This window comes from Pygocentrus nattereri, chromosome 19 (genome assembly GCF_015220715.1).
Source record: "Pygocentrus nattereri isolate fPygNat1 chromosome 19, fPygNat1.pri, whole genome shotgun sequence".
NCBI lineage: Eukaryota > Metazoa > Chordata > Actinopteri > Characiformes > Serrasalmidae > Pygocentrus > Pygocentrus nattereri.
Window position 1 is genome coordinate 11201287 of NC_051229.1, and position 19381 is coordinate 11220667.

At 39.2% G+C, this 19381-nt stretch overlaps 1 protein-coding gene across 7 annotated transcripts in view; it reads right to left on the minus strand.

Moving 5' to 3' along the window:
• Positions 1-19381, minus strand: part of LOC108433094 (myomegalin-like) — a 90039-nt gene that overhangs the window by 6158 nt on the left and 64500 nt on the right. For 4 of the 7 annotated variants that reach the window (XM_037531122.1, XM_037531117.1, XM_017707430.2 and 1 more), the window contains 20 exons: positions 18329-18492; positions 16607-16955; positions 15007-15247; positions 14359-14475; positions 13749-13999; positions 13407-13618; positions 12234-12469; positions 10792-10846; positions 10050-10288; positions 9223-9300; positions 8958-9125; positions 8190-8411; positions 7692-7823; positions 7218-7334; positions 6689-6878; positions 6289-6413; positions 5016-5261; positions 3583-3684; positions 1557-1762; positions 490-633 (listed from right to left, as the gene is read on the minus strand). In XM_037531122.1, the coding sequence (XP_037387019.1) occupies positions 490-633; positions 1557-1762; positions 3583-3684; positions 5016-5261; positions 6289-6413; positions 6689-6878; positions 7218-7334; positions 7692-7823; positions 8190-8411; positions 8958-9125; positions 9223-9300; positions 10050-10288; positions 10792-10846; positions 12234-12469; positions 13407-13618; positions 13749-13999; positions 14359-14475; positions 15007-15247; positions 16607-16955; positions 18329-18492 (3594 nt within the window). The remainder of the gene's footprint in view (positions 1-489; positions 634-1556; positions 1763-3582; positions 3685-5015; positions 5262-6288; positions 6414-6688; positions 6879-7217; positions 7335-7691; positions 7824-8189; positions 8412-8957; positions 9126-9222; positions 9301-10049; positions 10289-10791; positions 10847-12233; positions 12470-13406; positions 13619-13748; positions 14000-14358; positions 14476-15006; positions 15248-16606; positions 16956-18328; positions 18493-19381) is intronic. The other 3 variants (XM_037531118.1, XM_037531119.1, XM_037531121.1) reach the window with 3 other exon arrangements.

Sequence of the window (19381 nt, forward strand, 5' to 3'; positions counted from 1 at the left end):
AAAATTCAAACATGAAGATGGTGAATGAAAAGCTGACTTTTTATTAGCTGAATTTATTCAGTGTTTGACAGTTTCTCATTGCAGATTAAACCAGTTGGAGTGCTCATAAACACAAATAAGTCTGTTCACTTCCAAATGGTCGATGCTCTTTGCCTTTTGGTTAGCTACTAGCTAGGCGAGACTACTGTCTGTGACCAGCAGTCTGCACGCCGATCTTCAGAACTCCAGTGTTTAAGACCATTTATTGTTAAAACTCTATTAGAACAATCAGCAGCGCTTTATTTTAATGCCAAGGCAGGTTATTTTATTTTTACCTATAAATCAAATTTTGCTGTGGAGCTGCAACAGGACAGTAGAAGAAATGCATGCAGCTCCAGAGCTGCAGCTGTATGTTGATGACCCCTGTCTTAAGGAATACAACCATATAACCAATTCAGTTCTCATATTCAGTAGAACAGGTTCTTCATCCACGTGCTGGAAAGCACTGACCTTCTGGAGGAGGTGGGCAGGGCCATCAGTGCTGGGCAATGCTGCCCTCCAGAACATCTTCAGCAGAGAGGCTGCCTCCTCTAAAATCTGCCTCAGAGTCTTTGTGTTAGCTAACAGAGTCCTAACGCTGGCATAATCCAGGGCCTAGGAGCAGAGAGAGAGATGAAGGAGGAGAGAAGAAGTGAATAGTGCAGCCAAAATACTGCATAGTGCATAGTGGTCTAGTGGTCTAACAATGTTCGTTTTCTTGATGTATCAATTAGAAAAGAACTCTCTTTGGCCCACACACTTCTCGTTTTTACTGTGAGTCTGTGTCCAGGCAATTTAGTCTAAATAGAGCACACTGATCAATAACCAAATGATCATTGTTACAATAAACATTCCTAAAGTAATTTGACTGATTTTGACAGTTTTTGTCTGAGAAATACTAGAAAATCATTCAGGCACTTTTAATGCTTAATATTTCTTAAAGCAGTTTGAGGTGCAGAACCAAATCAGATTCAATTTTGAGTCAATTAAAAAATAAATGAATCATGAATCAAACTGATTCGCTGTCAGCTCACAGATTCACACTTCAGCAACAAGGCTAGTGTCATTAACAAAAAGTGGAAGCTTAAACCACACCAGTTAGCAAATTACACACTTAAATCATCACACATTTACCTCAAAAGATATTTGACAAAGTGAAACAGTTTGTAAATAAACTGTATAAAAGTATACATAACAGTCTGTGGCCATGTAAAACAAATAAATGTACAAATCAAACTACAACTACCATACAATTGCTTCCTTAACCTGTAGCAAACCCTAAAAGTCACACCTCCTACCTCAGTCTGTTAACATGGAGTGATACTAAACCTGCTAAGTTGAAAAAAAACTTGACTGACTGACTATGGCTCATTAAGGCATAAGAGGGAAACTGTGTATATCTGAATTCCTGCCTTCTTAAGCAGAATATATTAAGAAGCTTCCACAGCATCTGATTTGAACTCTTGTTGAGTTTTAGTAAATGATAACAATGACTAGTGGTCCCCGAGGACTGGGTAGGAAATCCCTATTATGTTGACCTTTCCAGCGTTGACCTCCAGTAGTGCACTGTTGAGGCAGGTTTGCAGTGTGGCCTCCATCCTCTGCACCAGACCCCTGCCCTCCAGAACCTGCTGCTGCAGAGCACTGAAGTCATCCACATGACCGATCGCATGACGACCGTTCCGGTTAGCAAACGAGCCGTCGGGAGCCTCTCCCTCCAGCTCTGCATGAGGCTCCAGAGAGTCTGAAAGAGAGAGACAGAAAGAGAGAGAGATCATTATTTACAATGAAAAAACTAATTACATAATTTACATATGACTAGAATCTATTACACCAACACATTTTACAAACTTGTGGCAATAACTGCAATGTCATAGTTTATTATTGTATTACTGTAAGTAAAAAGTGAATTCAAGGAATTTTTTGTGATACTTTTTTAACGTAGAGAGATGCAGCCTATTATATCATGTGCAAATACTGAGGACCTAGTATACAGTAGGGGTGGGAATCTCTTGGCACCTCACGACTCGATTCAATTATGATTCAGATGACTGCGATGTTATTATAAAATGATTATTGATGCATCTTGATCCTTCTTTTTTTTCTATACAGGATTTATTTTCACTGCGTGACGACTTGGTACTTTTAAAGCAAAGTATATATAATAATCCACAATGAATTTACTTCCAATATCTTTTATTAATAAACCAAATGGAAGTGATGTGGTAAGTAAACTGGAAGGCTCTCATTCACTGTGCTTGTTTGGAGCATATGAGACTGCTGCCACTCATCTGCGATAAAATGCGCTGTTACGGTGAAATAAGATCCAGTGATAATGGATGTCCACACAGCACGTTACAGCCGTCCTGCCCGTTTTCTTTAGTGATTTTAGAAGTTTGTATTTAGTAGTGTTGTAGAGAGTCAGGGGTCACTGTGTCAGTAAAATATCTTTGAGATGGGACGTGCGAACACTTGAAGACGAATGGACTTATTCGTATTTATAAGCACCTTAGTTGGTTTCCTGGAACGTTAAATCTGCAATGAGAGGCTGTCAAATACTAAAAAGTTGTGAAGCAGAATTCACTTCTCTTTCAAATTTTCCCATTCCACCTTAAATGGTGCCGCATTTACTTTCAGCATCTCAGTCAGAATTTAAGGTTGAACGTAAGCATTCAAACAAGAAGTGACTTCAGCCTCGGAAAACAGCCGAATGATGAGAGACATTTTACAATAAGCTGCTCTACTTTTGAGGAAAAGTTTCCAGATGGAAAGAGGAAGAAAGTGGCTATAGCCTTGTTTATATTTTCAGCACATACTGAGACATACTGGGCATTAAATGTTGTGGCTCCCAAGGTTGTCTGATTTTTGTTGAAAGGACAAAATGGCTCTTCTATACATTTGGGTTGTGACTCCTGAACTAACCTGGCTTTAATGCAGAGCCAGTCAGATTTCTCGCTCATCCAGTTGTCTTTTTGTTATGCGCTGCCACAGACTGTCTGGGCTCTGCACTTACCCAGTTCCAATTCCACCCTTTGTGTTCCGTCCACATTACATTATAAATTAAAATTTAGAAGATCGAATTTGACATTTGTGAATCGATTGATTTAATACATCCTCCCAGAGAACAATCGTCTGCACACTGAAATACATAATTACTGATTATGTGCAAATTTGAATAAAGTGCATAAAGCATGGCAGGTCTGAAATGTGGCCTTTGCAAACATTGGAATATTTTACATGTTTATTTTCTTCCAAGGTACAAATATTTTTCCAAAATGCAAATAATATTCTCCAATTTAGCAAATGCATACAGAAAGAGTCATTGTGCACCATATTTAAGCTTGTTTTCTGCAGAGGATGTGTTAGCTTATTTTCACATGTAACTAGGGTGTTCAAACTTTTGCAGATAATCTTATTTTGTATGAAATTTAAGTATGTTTTATAAATGTCCCCAGTAATAAAAAAGTTCTTACTGAACATCTTTGTGCTTAGCTCATGCATTCAGAGTCATTGCTGATCACTAAGAGAAGCTGAATGCTGTTAGCAGTTAACATGCACACACACCGTTGGCTGTGAGAGAGCTTTCCTCAAGCTCAGAGTAAGGAGAATACGGGGGGCCGGCAGGGAACGGACCAACATCCCTCACTGGAGGAGAGGGAGAAGGGTCTGCAGAGCACACACACACACCGCACGCAGGTTAACACACCATGCAAACTGACACACACTGATTGCAGCCTTGCTTTTACACACACATGTGCAGAGTATACACACTCACAGTGTCACGCTGTATGAGATGCTGTAAGAGAGAGATGCTGGCGTGTAGCATACAGTCACACAGCACAATATTCATATTGACCCCTTAAAATCTCAGGCTTATTACATACTAAGGCTTATTATACTACAGGGACTTCAATGCAAACTAAGTGCTTTTGTTAAGTTACAGAAATGCTGTAATACAACATTTTGGTACGGGGTTAAACTGCACTCATTCAAACATCCACTACACACAATACAAATCACACATGCTGTTACTGTACAGTTCATTTCCAACCATCACAATCTATGAAGATTAATTGTGAACTGTATACACTGTACACTGTATTTGCCAGTGATAGCAAAAGCATGGTGTAACTGCATAATAGTTTTTTATGAGAGAAACTCTCTTGAAAGTGCAAATTCTAGACTTTCAATTGATACATTTGTGTTTGAAAGTAGAAGACGGGAGGTTTTATCATGATCGGAATATGATGAAAAGGTTTTGTTTTGTAGATATAAAAAAACATATTTCAGCCACGTTACACTCATTTCTTGGCATGGAATTAAATGGAAAAAGCCAGAAGTACTGACCTAAAGCCGGAGATACAAAATGTAATTTGAATACAAATGTAAGTTTTCATGTAAATAGCTTTATAATAGGTCTGGGCTCTTTTCGATAAGGATACTGATCATATATCAATACTGATACTGACTTAAAATATGTATAAAATAGGAAACACATCATCTACACAGAAGCACAATTAATGTACACTTACTGTTCATTTGTCTATTTTACATTCTGGGGAAAAGTAAAACAACATGTGTCTGTGCAAAAGTTATGGCTCGCATTCACATTTTGTGTTTTTTCCCCAATATGTTAAGCTCAGCAAATAAACAGAACTTGTACACTTAAGTCTGCAGAAAATTGAATATTTAAGTGTGTTCTCTGTAGAGGATGTGGTAACTTATTTTCAATTAGAAAAGAGAGAGAGAAAATTATACGACACATACAGTAACTTGAGGGAAAAGGCTTCTCAGGTTAAAGAGATTAAAATATTTTTAACAAATTTTTTATACACCAATAAATTATTACTAATGGTCAAACGAGCAGGTTAGTTAATTTGTTACTAAGCAACGTGTGACTTTTTGATATTCCATGTTTATGACAGTAATGCCCGACTCTTGGTATTACTGTCATGGATTAAATACACCATCCTGAACATTTCAGAGTGACGTCTCACCATGCAGTAGCTGCCGTCTGTAGAAAGCATCCCGCAGTGGGCTGGCCGGGATGAGGGATGAAGGTCTGGTCTCCAGAGTGGCTGAGGACAGCTGCTGCTCCAGCTGTTTCTGCAGCTGTACTCTCAATGCACCGTTCTCCTGCACACTGCGCTCCATCTGCCCCCTTAGAGCCCGCACCTCGACCAACAACTCCCCCAGCTCCCCCCCAGCAGGAGCGGAAGGGTACAATATCTCAGAGAGGTAACCTGTTGAGAGAAATAGGAAAAGAGAGGCAGAGAAAAAAAAAGAGAGAGAAAAAAAAAAGAATAAAAAAAAACATCATTCCATAACTACATGGAAAAGTTATTCTTAAGTTACAGTAGTTTTAATAGACTCTTAAAACCCCTTGAAGGTACTGACTATTTATTTTGCCGTTGTAATCTGGTTTGAGTTTGACAAAAGTATCAAGTTATTTATAACTGATTAAATAAAACAGCTGTCAGTGGACGACTCATACATTCAAACGATTGTGAATCAATCAAAAGTAGGGAGACACCAAAATTCTGGCCACAGAAATATTTCATGTACGTTAAATATTTTCAAAAACGGTCAAAAGCTTTTGTTTTTCAGTCGAATAAAGTGAAAATTGTGAAAAATTTTGCTGAACACAAAGATTCAACAGGACAACAATGAAGCTTCAAAATACATACAGAATACAAGACACAGTGATTCAAAACACTGTTTTTTTTCCTTCTCTCTCTCCTGTTCACATAGGCACAGATGCATTCAAACAGTTTGAGAGGCAGCAGATCAACAGTGGGGGAAAAAAGGAAGTATTTAGCAGTTTCTATGCAGAACATAAAACAAGGGATTTGTAATCGATGTTCATCAACTACAGGCCTGATCTGCAGTAAACAGCAAAAAAGAAGCAAAAAGGAAAGTTGCTGATGCACAATGACACTATATGTATCCTTAGGGTATAAGTGCAAAATATGACTAAAAATTAATGGAACAATAGAATACATTGCTTTGGATGACCAGCTGTTCTATGTTGTTGAGGATGTTGGATTTCATGGCACATTCTGCAGCCCACACACTGTAATCATTTTAGTAAGTCAATTTTACGTAAACTGTTTCATTTATCATCAGATCGGTATTCTTATCCTGAAAAGTTTATATTTAGAATGTTAAATGAAGAACATAAATAAACTAGCAAGTTCAGAGAATCAGTTTCAGTTTATGACGAGGAATTTCTGCATCTTTATTTGTTCACATTTGTAAAATGTGTCTCACCTGCTGGGCTGCTCTTGTTTCCAGCACACACTCGATCATACAGCTGGAGCTCACACTGCAGTGAATGCAATAGCTGCCTGCTCTCTGACAGCTGCTGCTGGAGAAGACTCACCTCATGCTGCAACCTGCGCATAAACACACACACACACACACACACCAATTACACATATAAACACACATTCATGCATGCACAAAAATCAAAACTGACCCTTTTTAGCTCACAAACGTGATCCTATTAAGTAAAATTCATCACAACATACCATTAAAAAGGCAAAGTTCTTGTTTCATTGAATTGTAATACCAGTACTCTGAGTCTTGATTATGTCACTATGCTCCAGTGGGAGGAGAAAAAAAAGCTAGCTTGGTTCATTAATGTATAAGCTAATAATAGCAGTGTTACCTGTTGCTGTGCTCCTGGTTACTCTGTCTCTCCTGCCGAAGTTGTTGAATCTGCTGACTCTGCTCACAGCTGTGTGCTTGCAGCCTCCTTAGCTCCTCCTTCCACTGCTCCGCCTCTAACTCCGCCTGCTTCAGCCGAGCACGCCCAGACAGCACCGCCTCCCGCAATTGCTCCATCTCCTTGCTGCTGTCTGCAGGTCAAACAGAGTACATTAGAGATAAATAAAAAGAATTATTTCTCACTTTAACCGTACTGAAATGAGTGGACAGACTCTGTTGAAAGGGAATCTAAAGTTTCAGTTGATACCATATTTATGTTTGTAAGTAGAAGACAATTAATTACGATTATAAGATTATATTAATTAAGTTATAATTTTTGAACTTACAATTTCTTGCCATCAATTCTATCTAAAACTATCAAGGGGCTGGTAGACAGAAGCAGCTATAGCATCATAAGTGGCCTAATTTGTGACCAGTAAATGGATTAATAAAGCCCCATGTATGGGGAGAGACTTGGTGAGTGGACTCACCTCTGCTGGCCTGCAGTCTGGACTGTAGACTCATATTTTCCTCCTTTAACACTCGAATTTCATTGGACAGCTGTGTGACTGTGTCCAGGCCTTGGATGTAGATGTTAGTGGGTGCTACTGAGGGACAAACAATCATATACATGTGGTATCTTTAGTAATCCCACATTTTAGCCGAGTTGCAGCATTTGTGCAGCTGTTCCAGAGCATCCCATTCAACCAACAATGCTTTTCTTTGAAGATAATAAAAGGCTGAATTCACACAATTGACTTTAATTAACTAATTACAAAGGGTGTCTAGATACATTTGGAAATACAATGTGGGCTGAGACTATCTGTCTTTCTGACACACAGTAAAAGTATAAAAAAAATCCTGTCTTGCCATGAAGTTGACATTTCTTGCAGGAAGGCCCAGGTGTTTCATAGTGTCCTATGCTTCTGCAGCCACTGCGTTGCCTCAGTGGTCTGATATCTCACCTGTATCTCTGGCAGTTGTGGCCAGACGGCCCTCCAGCTGCTGTCTCAGCCTTTCATTGGTCCTGATTGAGTCCTCTAGTCGCTGGCGCAGAGTGCGAATCTCGCACAGGTGCTCCTCTATCAGGTCCACACCTGACAACACAAAACAGCTTTAATTCATGCAGACAAATCTAAAAATTATACATACAGGTTTTACTGGATTAATATCTCAAACTGTAGACTTGTTATTCGGTTACTAAAAGCAAGTACTTATTATTCAAACCATTCTGACTTATTCAGTAACTAATAAGAAACTAAATTACATAGTTATGAGTGTGACGAAATGAAGTGTGGATCGACATACAGGTCCCTGAAAGTTTAATAATACTTTTCAGGTTTCATCAGTTAAACTTGTGTGTGGTCATGTACTGATCAAGTTAGTATGCACATTATGCTAAAATAATTTCTATTCAAAATTTTAAATATTCTTAAAGGCAGTTCTAAAAGAAAGTTATGTACCTGATTGACTGTTTCCTGAAGAGTAGCCGGGGACTCCAGGGAAGCCTCTGATTGGCTGAACCATGTTTTCTGTGCCCCACAGTGCACTACTTCCCACCAGGCTGCTTTCGGTTTTCTGAGGCTGGTGAAGGGAATGATGAGATAGCTGGGTGTAACTGGAGGAATCAAGTGCTGTGGGGCCCATCAGCGGGTAGCTGCTCAGTGAATGAGGTAAACTAAAACCTGTTTAAACCACAGAGAGAGAAAGAAACAGGTTCAGGATATAGAAATATTGACATTTACTGATTTGCCTTGCAGTATTAGGTCTTTTAGGTCTGTTAGCTCCTTAGCTTATCTGAAGAGGCAGCCTACATTAATCATCCAATGCGATAACTTTGGTTGGATATTTTTTTTTTTTTTCTGCATGCTGCTATTTTTTTGTGCAAAATCAGTGCTGTTACCATTTTTTGCGGTGTTGTGTTTCCTTAACTGTAGTTAACTATACATCTGTTAATAAACTCTGATGCTTAAATATCATAATTTGTTGGAATGCACATACCCAACCAGTACTATCATTAGAAAATGCTGGATTTGATATCGGTGGGAAAATAAAGAATGAATCTGATGTATTCTTGTAACAAATCTATCCTGAAATAGCACTCACTCACACTGTGTGATGTGATGTTATCAGCTGTGCAGTTAGTAGAGTGTTCAAGTAGTTTCAGAATGACTCTTATATTAAGCACAGTACAAAACACACACACACACATGCACAAGCTGTGTGCTCACTTCGAACTGGGGGCCTATGCAGGCCCTGCTGAGGCCGTGCCTGGGACATCAGCCTGGGGTCAGAGCCAGGAAAGGGCAGTGGGTCAAAAGTTAAACTATTTGAGGAGTTGGACCAGTGGTGGGTCTGACTCAGGGGCAATGAGCTGGACAAAGGTCCAGAATAAACACCTAGAGATGAGTGGAGGAGAACGAGATGTGTAGTTTATAAACAGGATGCTACTGCTGAATGCACACAGGCATGACACTGAATGCTAAGTGACCCTACCTGTCTTACTCTCCTCGTGCCTGTACAGGGCAAAAGGGGACTGAATACAACGAGGGGCAGGGATGACTGAAGGGTAGGCTGCAAGAAAATGCAAGGAATTTACACATTGACCTAATAAGGGCTGAAGTGTGATGGAGCTAGTGTGCATGTACACAATCATACACAAGCACTTCTTTGTTATTTTATAGTCATCCTTTCATCATTCTGGATTCATTTAAAATGTTTTATTTTGTTTTTAAAGCTTCCTACTAATTATTTGATGCCTGTGAAGTTGTATGGAACTATTTTTATGATGTACAGTATTGTGCAAATGTCAGAGACAACCCTTTATTCATTTTTTAATTCAAAGAGGCCTATAAGTACAAGTTATTCATTTAAAGTAGGAAACACATATTAAACAGAAATTGGCACAGAAGCAACCAAATCTACATTATTTTCAGCATTCAATGTGTCCACCCTGTGCCTTTATCATAGCTTTCCTTCTTTTCAGATTTACTAGTTTTTCAAAGAAATCTGCAGAGACATTTTCCACACCTCTATTATTAAATAACCCCAAACTGTGATGTTGAGGTCTGGCAAGTCCACTGCTTTAAGATCATCAGTTTTGGTGGTCTACAAGGTCTTGAATGGTTGTCAGGATTCACATTTTCTCTGTAACTATCTGTCTTGTATCTAGTCTCCTCAGAAATATCTGCTGAAAAACGAATAACTTGTACTTGGCCATTGATTTCATTCTACTGAAAACACTGGTTCCAAACTTTGTATAGTGCTGTACACGTTTATGTGTGAAGGTTCATGTGCATTGTATGTTATTGCATTTTACATGCCTGCATTGTTAGATGTGGGAGCTGTTTCCTGGGCATATTCGCTGACAGCATCCACATCGGAACACAACTCCAGATCCTCATTTGTTGAGCCCCTCTCATCTGACACAAAGGATGTGCGGTCCGATTGGTCTGTTGTCTCTGAGGGGGCGTGGCTGCTGGAGGGTGTTTCAGGGCGCTGCTGCAGCTTTGTGTGGAGAGACTCAATGATCTTGTCCTTCTGCTGGAGCTCCTTACTTAACCTATTCACACGCAACCACACACAAAAATGACGCAACTATTTGCCATGTTCACTGATGTTTTCAAATTAAATTCGGGGGGTGGTGGTGGTGGGGAGGGGTTTAAATGGGACTTGTGCAAAAGTTACCACACATTCTATATTTTTTCAGTTTTATTATGTTCTCCATATGTTAAACTCAGCAAATAAACAGATATTTTGCACTTGGAGAAATCTGCAGAAATATGGCATGTTTAACCCTGTTCCATGTAGAGCATGTGCTAATTTATTTTCAATACGTTAGTCAACAAAACGTAAATTGAGGGGTGTTAAAAACTTCTTAACAAAATAAAGCATTCTAATAATCTGGCCTTGTGTCAATTAAATTAGCCACAAAGGAAATCTGAGTTCTCATGCAAATAATAGAAGAAATAACTATAATTCAACAATTAGCTTAACATAAGTATTTGATCACTTGTTGTCAACATGACAATACATTAAACACATTCATCTAGAGAAGAAAATCACCTTAAAGCTAACAGCTCATGGCCCATTTTGTCATCCTGCAGCTCTGACCGATCTCCTGCAAAATAAAGGTAGAGACACTGGTCAAATAATGCAATATCAACATGTTAATACGCAAATCTGGCTTACAGGAATAACAGTAGAAACATTAGAAATGAAAGAATAAGAAATGATAAGGCCAATCGTATACACAGAGTAAACCTTTAAGGCAACTGTTCCTATTAAGTAATGCAATCTCTAAAAACTGTCTTTGCAATTGCAAATGAAAAGAAAACGGTCTAATAAAGTCAATAAGTATCATTTTGATCAATGGATAATCCGAAAGTATGCTAACGGCACTTCTAATTAGTGAATGCAGGAGCCCTCAGAATTAGAATGATGCTCTGGATTAGTCATCCAACATTATTACTTGACCTCACTGATGCTCTTGCGGCTGCAATCACATTACAGCACAATCCTCACATTAGTGTTCCAACATCTAATGTAAAGAATTCTCAGAAGAGCAGAGGCTGTTACTGATGCTATCAAAATAAGAATTCCACTGATTTTTTTTTTTATTCTGCAGAATCATTTCAATAAGATGTAAACCAAGACATTCAGAGTGATGTGTGATATGCTCTGTTATAGTTAGAATTGCTCGTAACTGTGTTTGAAGTGTTTAATGCCTCTACTAGCGACATCACAGGAACCTATTACAGGAAATGTTCACATATCAACTAATAACTGAAATGCCTTAGTTTTGTTTTGAGACACTGCCATCCCTGATTCTTATCAGCAATACTCCAACAACATTACAAAGTTAACTTCTCTACAACTTGCCATGAATTACACAGAATTAAAAAACAAATCAATGGAATTCCTTTAATACACTTGATTTCAGAAGAAATGTTTATAAGCAGGTGTTTTGAACATATAGTGTACCATTCAATGTTTTCAGTAACATAAAACAAATCTGATTGTAGATGAATTATTCTAAAATGTTAGTCATATGTAACAGAATTCAGGTAATTTGAAGCTAGGAATCTGTAAAAAAAAAAAAAAACCAGGAATATATACTCACACTGCTACACTGCGTTTAATAACAATGTCAGAGCCCGATGCAGCTGAGTTCCAAGTGTAAAAGTCTGTTTCTCTTCATGTTGATGCTTTACTTTAACCAATGTAAGGGTTATAATCATTGGCCGTGGTGGTTTAATAATATATAGAGTTTTTGTCAAATTGTAGACACCAGCGTCTACATCACTACAGAGCATCCATAAATGGGGTACAGTAATACTGTATCTGTATTGAACCAAAATTGACAGTGAAGATTCTTTATTTTAAAAAAATGGTAGTTTTGGACTAAGCTCAAGCTTAAACTTTGTATCCATTCTATAATGTACTTTTATAGTAAAGATGTGCATATTTGTGTAAGTGTGTGTATGTGTGTGAGTTTGTGTACTCACGGCCGCTGATCTTTATGCTGATCCTCTGTGCAAGAGAGGAGCTCTGAGAGAGCTGTTCTCTGAAACTCTGGCCCATGTAATAATCAATGTCATTGGCACGAAGAAGCTCCTCAAAGGCTTTGGTGGTGTCACCCAGGTGTTGTGTGAGGATGTGGCAGATGCCCCGCCCCTCACGCATCCTCTGCCGAAGATGAGACAGCTCCCGAGCCTGAGCCTGGATCAGTGTGTTGTACTTCCTGGGTAGACAAGAAAGAGGAGTCGCTTGTAGAGCTTAAATAATTCACATGAGCGCTCAAAGAAAACATACAATACAAAAACAATGCAGTGACTGGGCAGACAGATATGAACTGACAGATATTCCATTTTGTTTCAAGTCCAGGTGTTTTTCATATTACTTTTCAACCAGATTTATGTGTATAACTGTTAGAACAATAATTTATTGGAGAGCACAGAGCCTGTAAATCTTCTTAACCACCACTTTACTCTCCAAACACCACCAATCCTGCTCTAAACATTTCTGCTCCTCTGTCCTCAATTAAGCTGGCCGCTGATCCTGCTGCCATAATTACACTTAAAAGAACTCTGTGTATGTCTATCTAACACTCAACACCACTAAAGTCTTGTTCAGAGTCCATTCACAGTCAGGGGGAGGTCTCAGAACTAAGCACACCGTGCTTAGGGCCATTCACAGTTAAGGGGAGGTCTCAGAGCAAATAATGCCCTGATTAAGACCAATTGCAGTCATGGGAGATCCAAGAACACAGTGCAGTGAATAGGACCAATCACAATCAGGGGGAGGTCTCAGAAAAAACTGATAATGTGATCAGTATTCCTGTTTAGTAACTGGCGTTCATCGTAAAGTGCTTTATTAAAAACAGATTCATTTGAAGAGAAAAATTTGGATTGCTATCAGACTGTTTTAATACTGGTATTGGTAATTTTAAAAAATCTTGTTATTCATCTAAAGATCATTTTGACATTAAATATACAGTTAAATTAAGCCTAGCCTGTGTCTAAACCAATACTGTTCTATTTATAAGTGCAAAGTTCAAATGTGAGTGGAAAAGTTTGGACCCCATGCATTTAGACCAGTAAATGATCAGAAAGACTCAGACATAAAAATCTAAACATCCAATTTGACTGCACCACTCTTAAACCATTTTCTTTCATCACCCAGGCCACGTTGCGTTCTTTCCATCTTCTGCTCCTCCTTTCCCCTCCAGACTGCTGCTGCGGATTTGGTTCTCCAGTGAGGCCACACGTGACACCAGCTCCTGTAGCTCCTTTCTTGATCGCAAAGGGCCCATCACCGGCCCATCCGACTGCCAGCCTTCATCCTCCTCCACCGCACTGTGAGCTGGGGATGCCTGGAACGCCCAGTTCACCTAAAATGGAAATCACTTGTAATTGCCTTTATAGGATTACCAATGATGTTACGATATGATTATGTTCGGATCCATGTTTGGATTACTGGTATTTCTAAGGGAAATGTTAGCCACAGCACTAAGTCGGTACCTTGCGTGGCGTGCGTTCGAGGCTGGAAGCGTAGTCAGAAGTTGCAGAGAGCGAGCGGACGCGCAGCTGCAGTCCCCGGATCACTTTGTGGCAGCGAGAGAGCTGCGCACGCAAGTCCTGCACCAGACAGTGCAGAGAGGATGGGTCATCCAACTGGGAACCACCGCTGTCACCATGCCAACCCCATGACTTCCCGCCACCGACATAGGGCTGCCGGGAGAGGGAGGTGCACATCTCCAGATCATCAAACTCTGAAATGGAGACAGACAAGACACAAATGGCTTGGGATAACACCTACAACAGGTAACAGTGACAAACCTGAGTCATATGATTTGGTAACTGAGATATTTTCTTTAAGAGACAAAGTTTATAATTTTATTGTACATAATTCTAAATAAAATGATAAAGCCTTGAGGTGCATAACTTGGCAAGCAAATTATGTAGATAAGCATTTCAGATACATTATCTAGAAGCATGGCTGCAAAGATGTCGTTTGGTAATTTGGAAAGTGTAGTTTGGTACTGGAAAAATCTGGGCCCCATTTGAACGGTCCATCCATCTCATCCAGCCATCCATCCATCCAGTTTGGACCTCATGCATTTAGACGTACCAGGGCTGCTAGTTTCCTCTCTCTCAGCTTCATTTTCACTGCGTCCGCTAGTCTCGTAGCCCAGATCCTGCAGATCCACCTGCACTTGCTTACTATCCTGCTGCACAGCACTCTCAGCTGAGGCCAAGGCATAAGAAAAAACTATTAACTCACTGGGTAATTTAAATGTTACAAAAGTAGCCTACACACAATACAAGATGACATAAGCACAGAATATAAAAAATATAAAATAAACCAAAATGTAGCATTGAGGCACCTTTCTAAAGAGCTGAGTTTGAGGAACACTTCACAGAAGTGAAATATTCCTTGATAAATTCACAACACAAATCAATCATTTCTCACTTACCACACAAAATGAATTCTTTGAAATTGTAAAGCAGAGGTGTAAAAAGTCTGCTTTGTTCCAATATGATTATATGATCGTATATATGTACTGAGTTTGCTACTCATAGCTTTTTTTTATAGAGGTTTATACCATAACCTTTTATGTGTTATATAACTGTTCCAACTCTGTAACTGCTTTGTCAGTAATATGAGAAAATCAAAACTGCAATTGAAACGATTGTGTGTCCAAAACAGGTTCATGCATATTTCAACACTCATACACGTTGTGACTCTTCAGTCGGTTCTTTGCTGATGTGCACTCACTCAGTAGTTCTCTGTAGTCTTTTAGTTGTTCAGCCTGTGCGTGTACAGTAGCCTCAGACACCATCAGTCTCTCCCGTAGCTCTCTGCTTTCCTGTCGGCTGAGCGCCAGGTCGCTACGGAGACGCTCTGCCTGCTCACGAAGTCCTGCCTCCACGTGTTGCCAGAACCCTGCAGAACCTCCACCGCCTGTGGAACTGGAACCTCCACTCTCCCCCTCTACCTCCCTCTCCATAGCTGGGTCCTGGGAAATATGGGGCATGCACAAATAAGTGATTATTGTACAGCTCTAATATTCTTACAGTAAAACACAGGAACCAATTAAAATCTAAAAACTCCTATAAAATCTACAATATAATGTTGCAATGGAGCAAAAACGTATTGTGAACTTATTGTGTGTGGCAAAAAATTCTATTCATATTGGACAAATTACACATGTACTGTATATCATCTACCCGCGACCCTGACGGAGAAGCGGCTTAGAAAATGGATGGATGGATGTATATCATCTATGGTCTCCGATACTGTAAGACATACAGTTATTTATTAAAATGGACAAAAACTGAAAAATTTCAGGCTTCAATATGGCTGCAATACTGTTTTTAGCAACAGACCTCTGAAGACATGCATGATTCTATAGTATCAAAGTGTCAGTGTCACGTCCATTCGAGGAACTCTGAGTCTGAGCGGTTTACCGGAAAAAAGTGGCGTTCTTGAAATTCTGCGCTATTGCACCCTCTAATAAATAAAAATGTTCAAAACCCGACACATTTTGTACTGTGTACAGCTTTTCCCTGAGTGTCATTGTTCCTCTGAACTGTGAGGTCATTAAGTAGTTGAAATATGAACCCACGCTAGCAGCAAGCTACGTCTCCTGCGCACTGAAGTGACATTGCATAAAACAAAGTATCCTATTAAAATTCAACTGTGTTTAACAACATCCACTACTCAAACAGCACTTTACTATTGGCAAAGCAACTTAACTATCACATTTTCTACAGCTTGCTGGTTTGCATGGGGAATTCTGGTGAAATTACCAGTCTTGGGAGGTGTTGAATTCAACAAGCTTGCAATTTTTCTCATAGAGAAAACCAGTTTAGACCAGGAGTTCTTTATAGGGGCATGATGGCAACTACAGAATTAGGACACTTGAGAGGTCCATACTCTTATCCAGTTTTAAGATAACAGTGTCATATAGATGTTATACAATGTCACAAACCACAGGAGCAAGGCTATTTGAGATGACTTAACAACTCATCACAGTTTGAGATGTGTGCTGATTTAGGTATGCAGTTAGTATAAAGTTAACAGATGGCTGAAAACCTCTATTACTTGTTACATTGGTCTTGTAGCTCCAATGCAAATCTAAAGAAGCAAATTTTGGTCACCAAACATGCCTTGACTCAGTGACCAGGTTTACACTGAGGAAAAAAAGTGTTTAAATGTGTTTTTTTGTCAAACTAGTGCTTTAACATTGGGGATTTAATCCCAAATTCAGTCTATTCAGATGTCTCATGTTGGTCCTACTTTGTTTGATAGATACAGGATATTCAGTTCAGAGATGTTCCCTGACTTGTATAATGGCCTGCAGAGAAGCAGTCACCTGTGGTCTATTGTGGGCCAGCAGTGCTCCGAGGTCCAGAGAGTGCGGTCTCATACACTTCCTCTTTCTCATTCCTTCTCTCAGTGTCACAGCTGGTGGTCCACGCTTTCTCTGAGGGGCCCGCACATCCTCTTCATCTCCCTCTTCATCCTCATCCTCGTACTCATCCTCCTCTTCCTCTCCAAGTGTGTGGGCCTGGCTATGAAGGTTCAGTCTGTCTGCATCACTTTGCTCCCACCTTCTGCACCTCCTGCATTCCTCTCTCTCTGTTCTCGGACCGGATCCAGATTCCAGTCCAGATCCTGATCCAATCCCACTCTGCTGTAGCTCACCATTTGTCTCCTGCAGGCTAGATAGAGGACTAGTGTATTTCAAACATGCATTTCAAAATTAAATTGTAAACACAAGCAGTAAAACAACAACAACAGCCAGTTTTCTGCATATTCAATAGTTCTTGGACTAAACTGCAGTGCCAGTGGTGATTTATCATTAAAAACTCATTTTAGTCCAGACTTATTCCTAATCAGGGTCAAGGAAACCAGCTCTAAATGTTTAGTTTTGATAATAATTATTGATCATTATTATATTACTGATAACTATTAGTTAACTCATCTTTCAAGTGTATATATGGTAAAAAAACAGTGTTAGTAAGAGTAGCTTGTGATGTTAATTAAGTGATGAAATGAAGTACAGTGCTTTTGTATTTTTATATTTTGCTACTTTCTATCTCTGCTTTTGCTTGTTTTTATACTGCCCATCAAAAGTAGGGGTTCACTTAGTGTCCTTCTAAAATTCTGAAGAGAATATTTGATTTCCACTTATATTTTAATTTATATAAGAAACCTTTGGGTTTATTAAAGTGCTTTCCTCCATGTGAAGAGATGGTTTAGTCTAAATAATGATTTGACTGCTTTCTTTTCCTATTTATTGTTAAACACTGAACTGACAATCCTTTTGGGCCCAAAGGTGATTTATTCCCAAGGTTGCACTTCTGCCAACTTCTGCACTTCAACTGCTTTCTATTTAAAGCTTTACTTTGTAAGGTTTTTTCTGTTAAAATTGACAGAAATATCATTACTCCAGAGTCCAGAGGGAAAAACAGGCTAAAATATGGTGCACTGCTATGAGTCACCCTGTAAAGCCTAAAATAATCACTTTAAAGTCAGAGGTGCTGAGTCAGCTATACTGGACTATGTCATATGTCACACACACAGGTCCAATTATATTCAAGTGTTTAGGTCTCGAATGCAAAAAATCAACACTATATTGATGAAGATACGGTGACAGTAGTAGATAATGACGACAACAGTAGATAATTCACTTGCATTCTTGAATACTCTATGAACATTTTTTATTACATTTTTCCACCAGAGAGGTCACCAAACCCCCAAAATATACGTAGTGTAGCTTTAACTGTTGGTTACTTAGCCATGTATGCTTTTTTCAGTCACGTAACAACACTCTCATGTTAAGGCACTCATGTTTCAGAGGTTTATTTTAATCTACATATACTTCCTTGCAAATATGAGCAAACTCTACACATTTAAAACATAAAACTACAGTTTCAGGGAATTGCTGGCCTGTATAGATTGTGCCTTCCCATGAAACATAATAAAATCCAAACAGTGATTTTAATATTCAAATACTGGCAACTTGAAGGATAAACAAGTACCTGAGTACTCATGCACAACCCTAGCTTCTATATGTGTATGTATGTGTTACCTGTTCTGACAGAGTGTGGTGGAGCCTGCCTGGCTGAGCTGGCTTTTCCCCTCTCCCATCTCTCTGTCTCCTTTCTTTTTTGGTTCCATCTCATTCTCCTGTCCTCCGACCATGGCCCCCTGGGACAGACCCCTGCTCACTGGACCTCCAGACATCGCAGCATTCTGTCGGGACGAGGTGGAAACAAATGTCTGTTTATACATAGTCATGCCCATTTAAGACACATAACTACCAAAACCTGAGAGTCAGTATTAACAAGTAAACACAAAATGAAATCATATTAGACCTGAAGTCTTTAATCACACTTCACTATTATTATATTATTTGTCCAAAGATACCCCTTATAATTAGTGAAGTCAGCTACTTTAAAGTATTCAATTGTGCATACACAGCTTGTATGAAGCACTGCCAATAGAATGGGGCACACTGGAGCAGGTGCACATGAGCCTAAAATCACCATGTCCAATGCCAAGTGTCAGCTAGAGGGTTATTAAGCCGCCAGCATTACAGTATTGAGCAGTGGAATTGTGATGGAGCTCCATCAGATACTTTTGGGATGAGATGGGCTGGAGTTTGTGATCCAGAACTAGTCATCCAACATCAGTATCTGACCTCGCTAATCCTCTTTTGGCTGAATGCACTCAAATCCTCCTAATAACGTTCCAACATCTAGTGTAAAGCCATCCCAGAAGAGTTGAGGTTGTTACACAGCAAAGGGGAACAAAGGTCCTATTAATACCCCTGATTTCAGAAGAAACAGTGGATGAGCAGGTGTCCACAAACTTTTGGACATATATTTTAGCTTTCAAATGTTAGGAATCAATATGTACGATTATATAAAATCAATCTAGTTGAACGTACATGTAAAGATCTTTCTAAAATGCTAGTCCTGTGCTACTTAACAGGTTCTTAAAGTAGGTAATTTGAAAAAAAAAAAATTGGTAAACAGCGTGTATTTATCATTTAACTTCAATATTTTTCTGACTTTTAATGTTAAATAAAACATTTAAAAATAACTTTTGCTGTCTATAATATTTGAATCTAAACTGTATT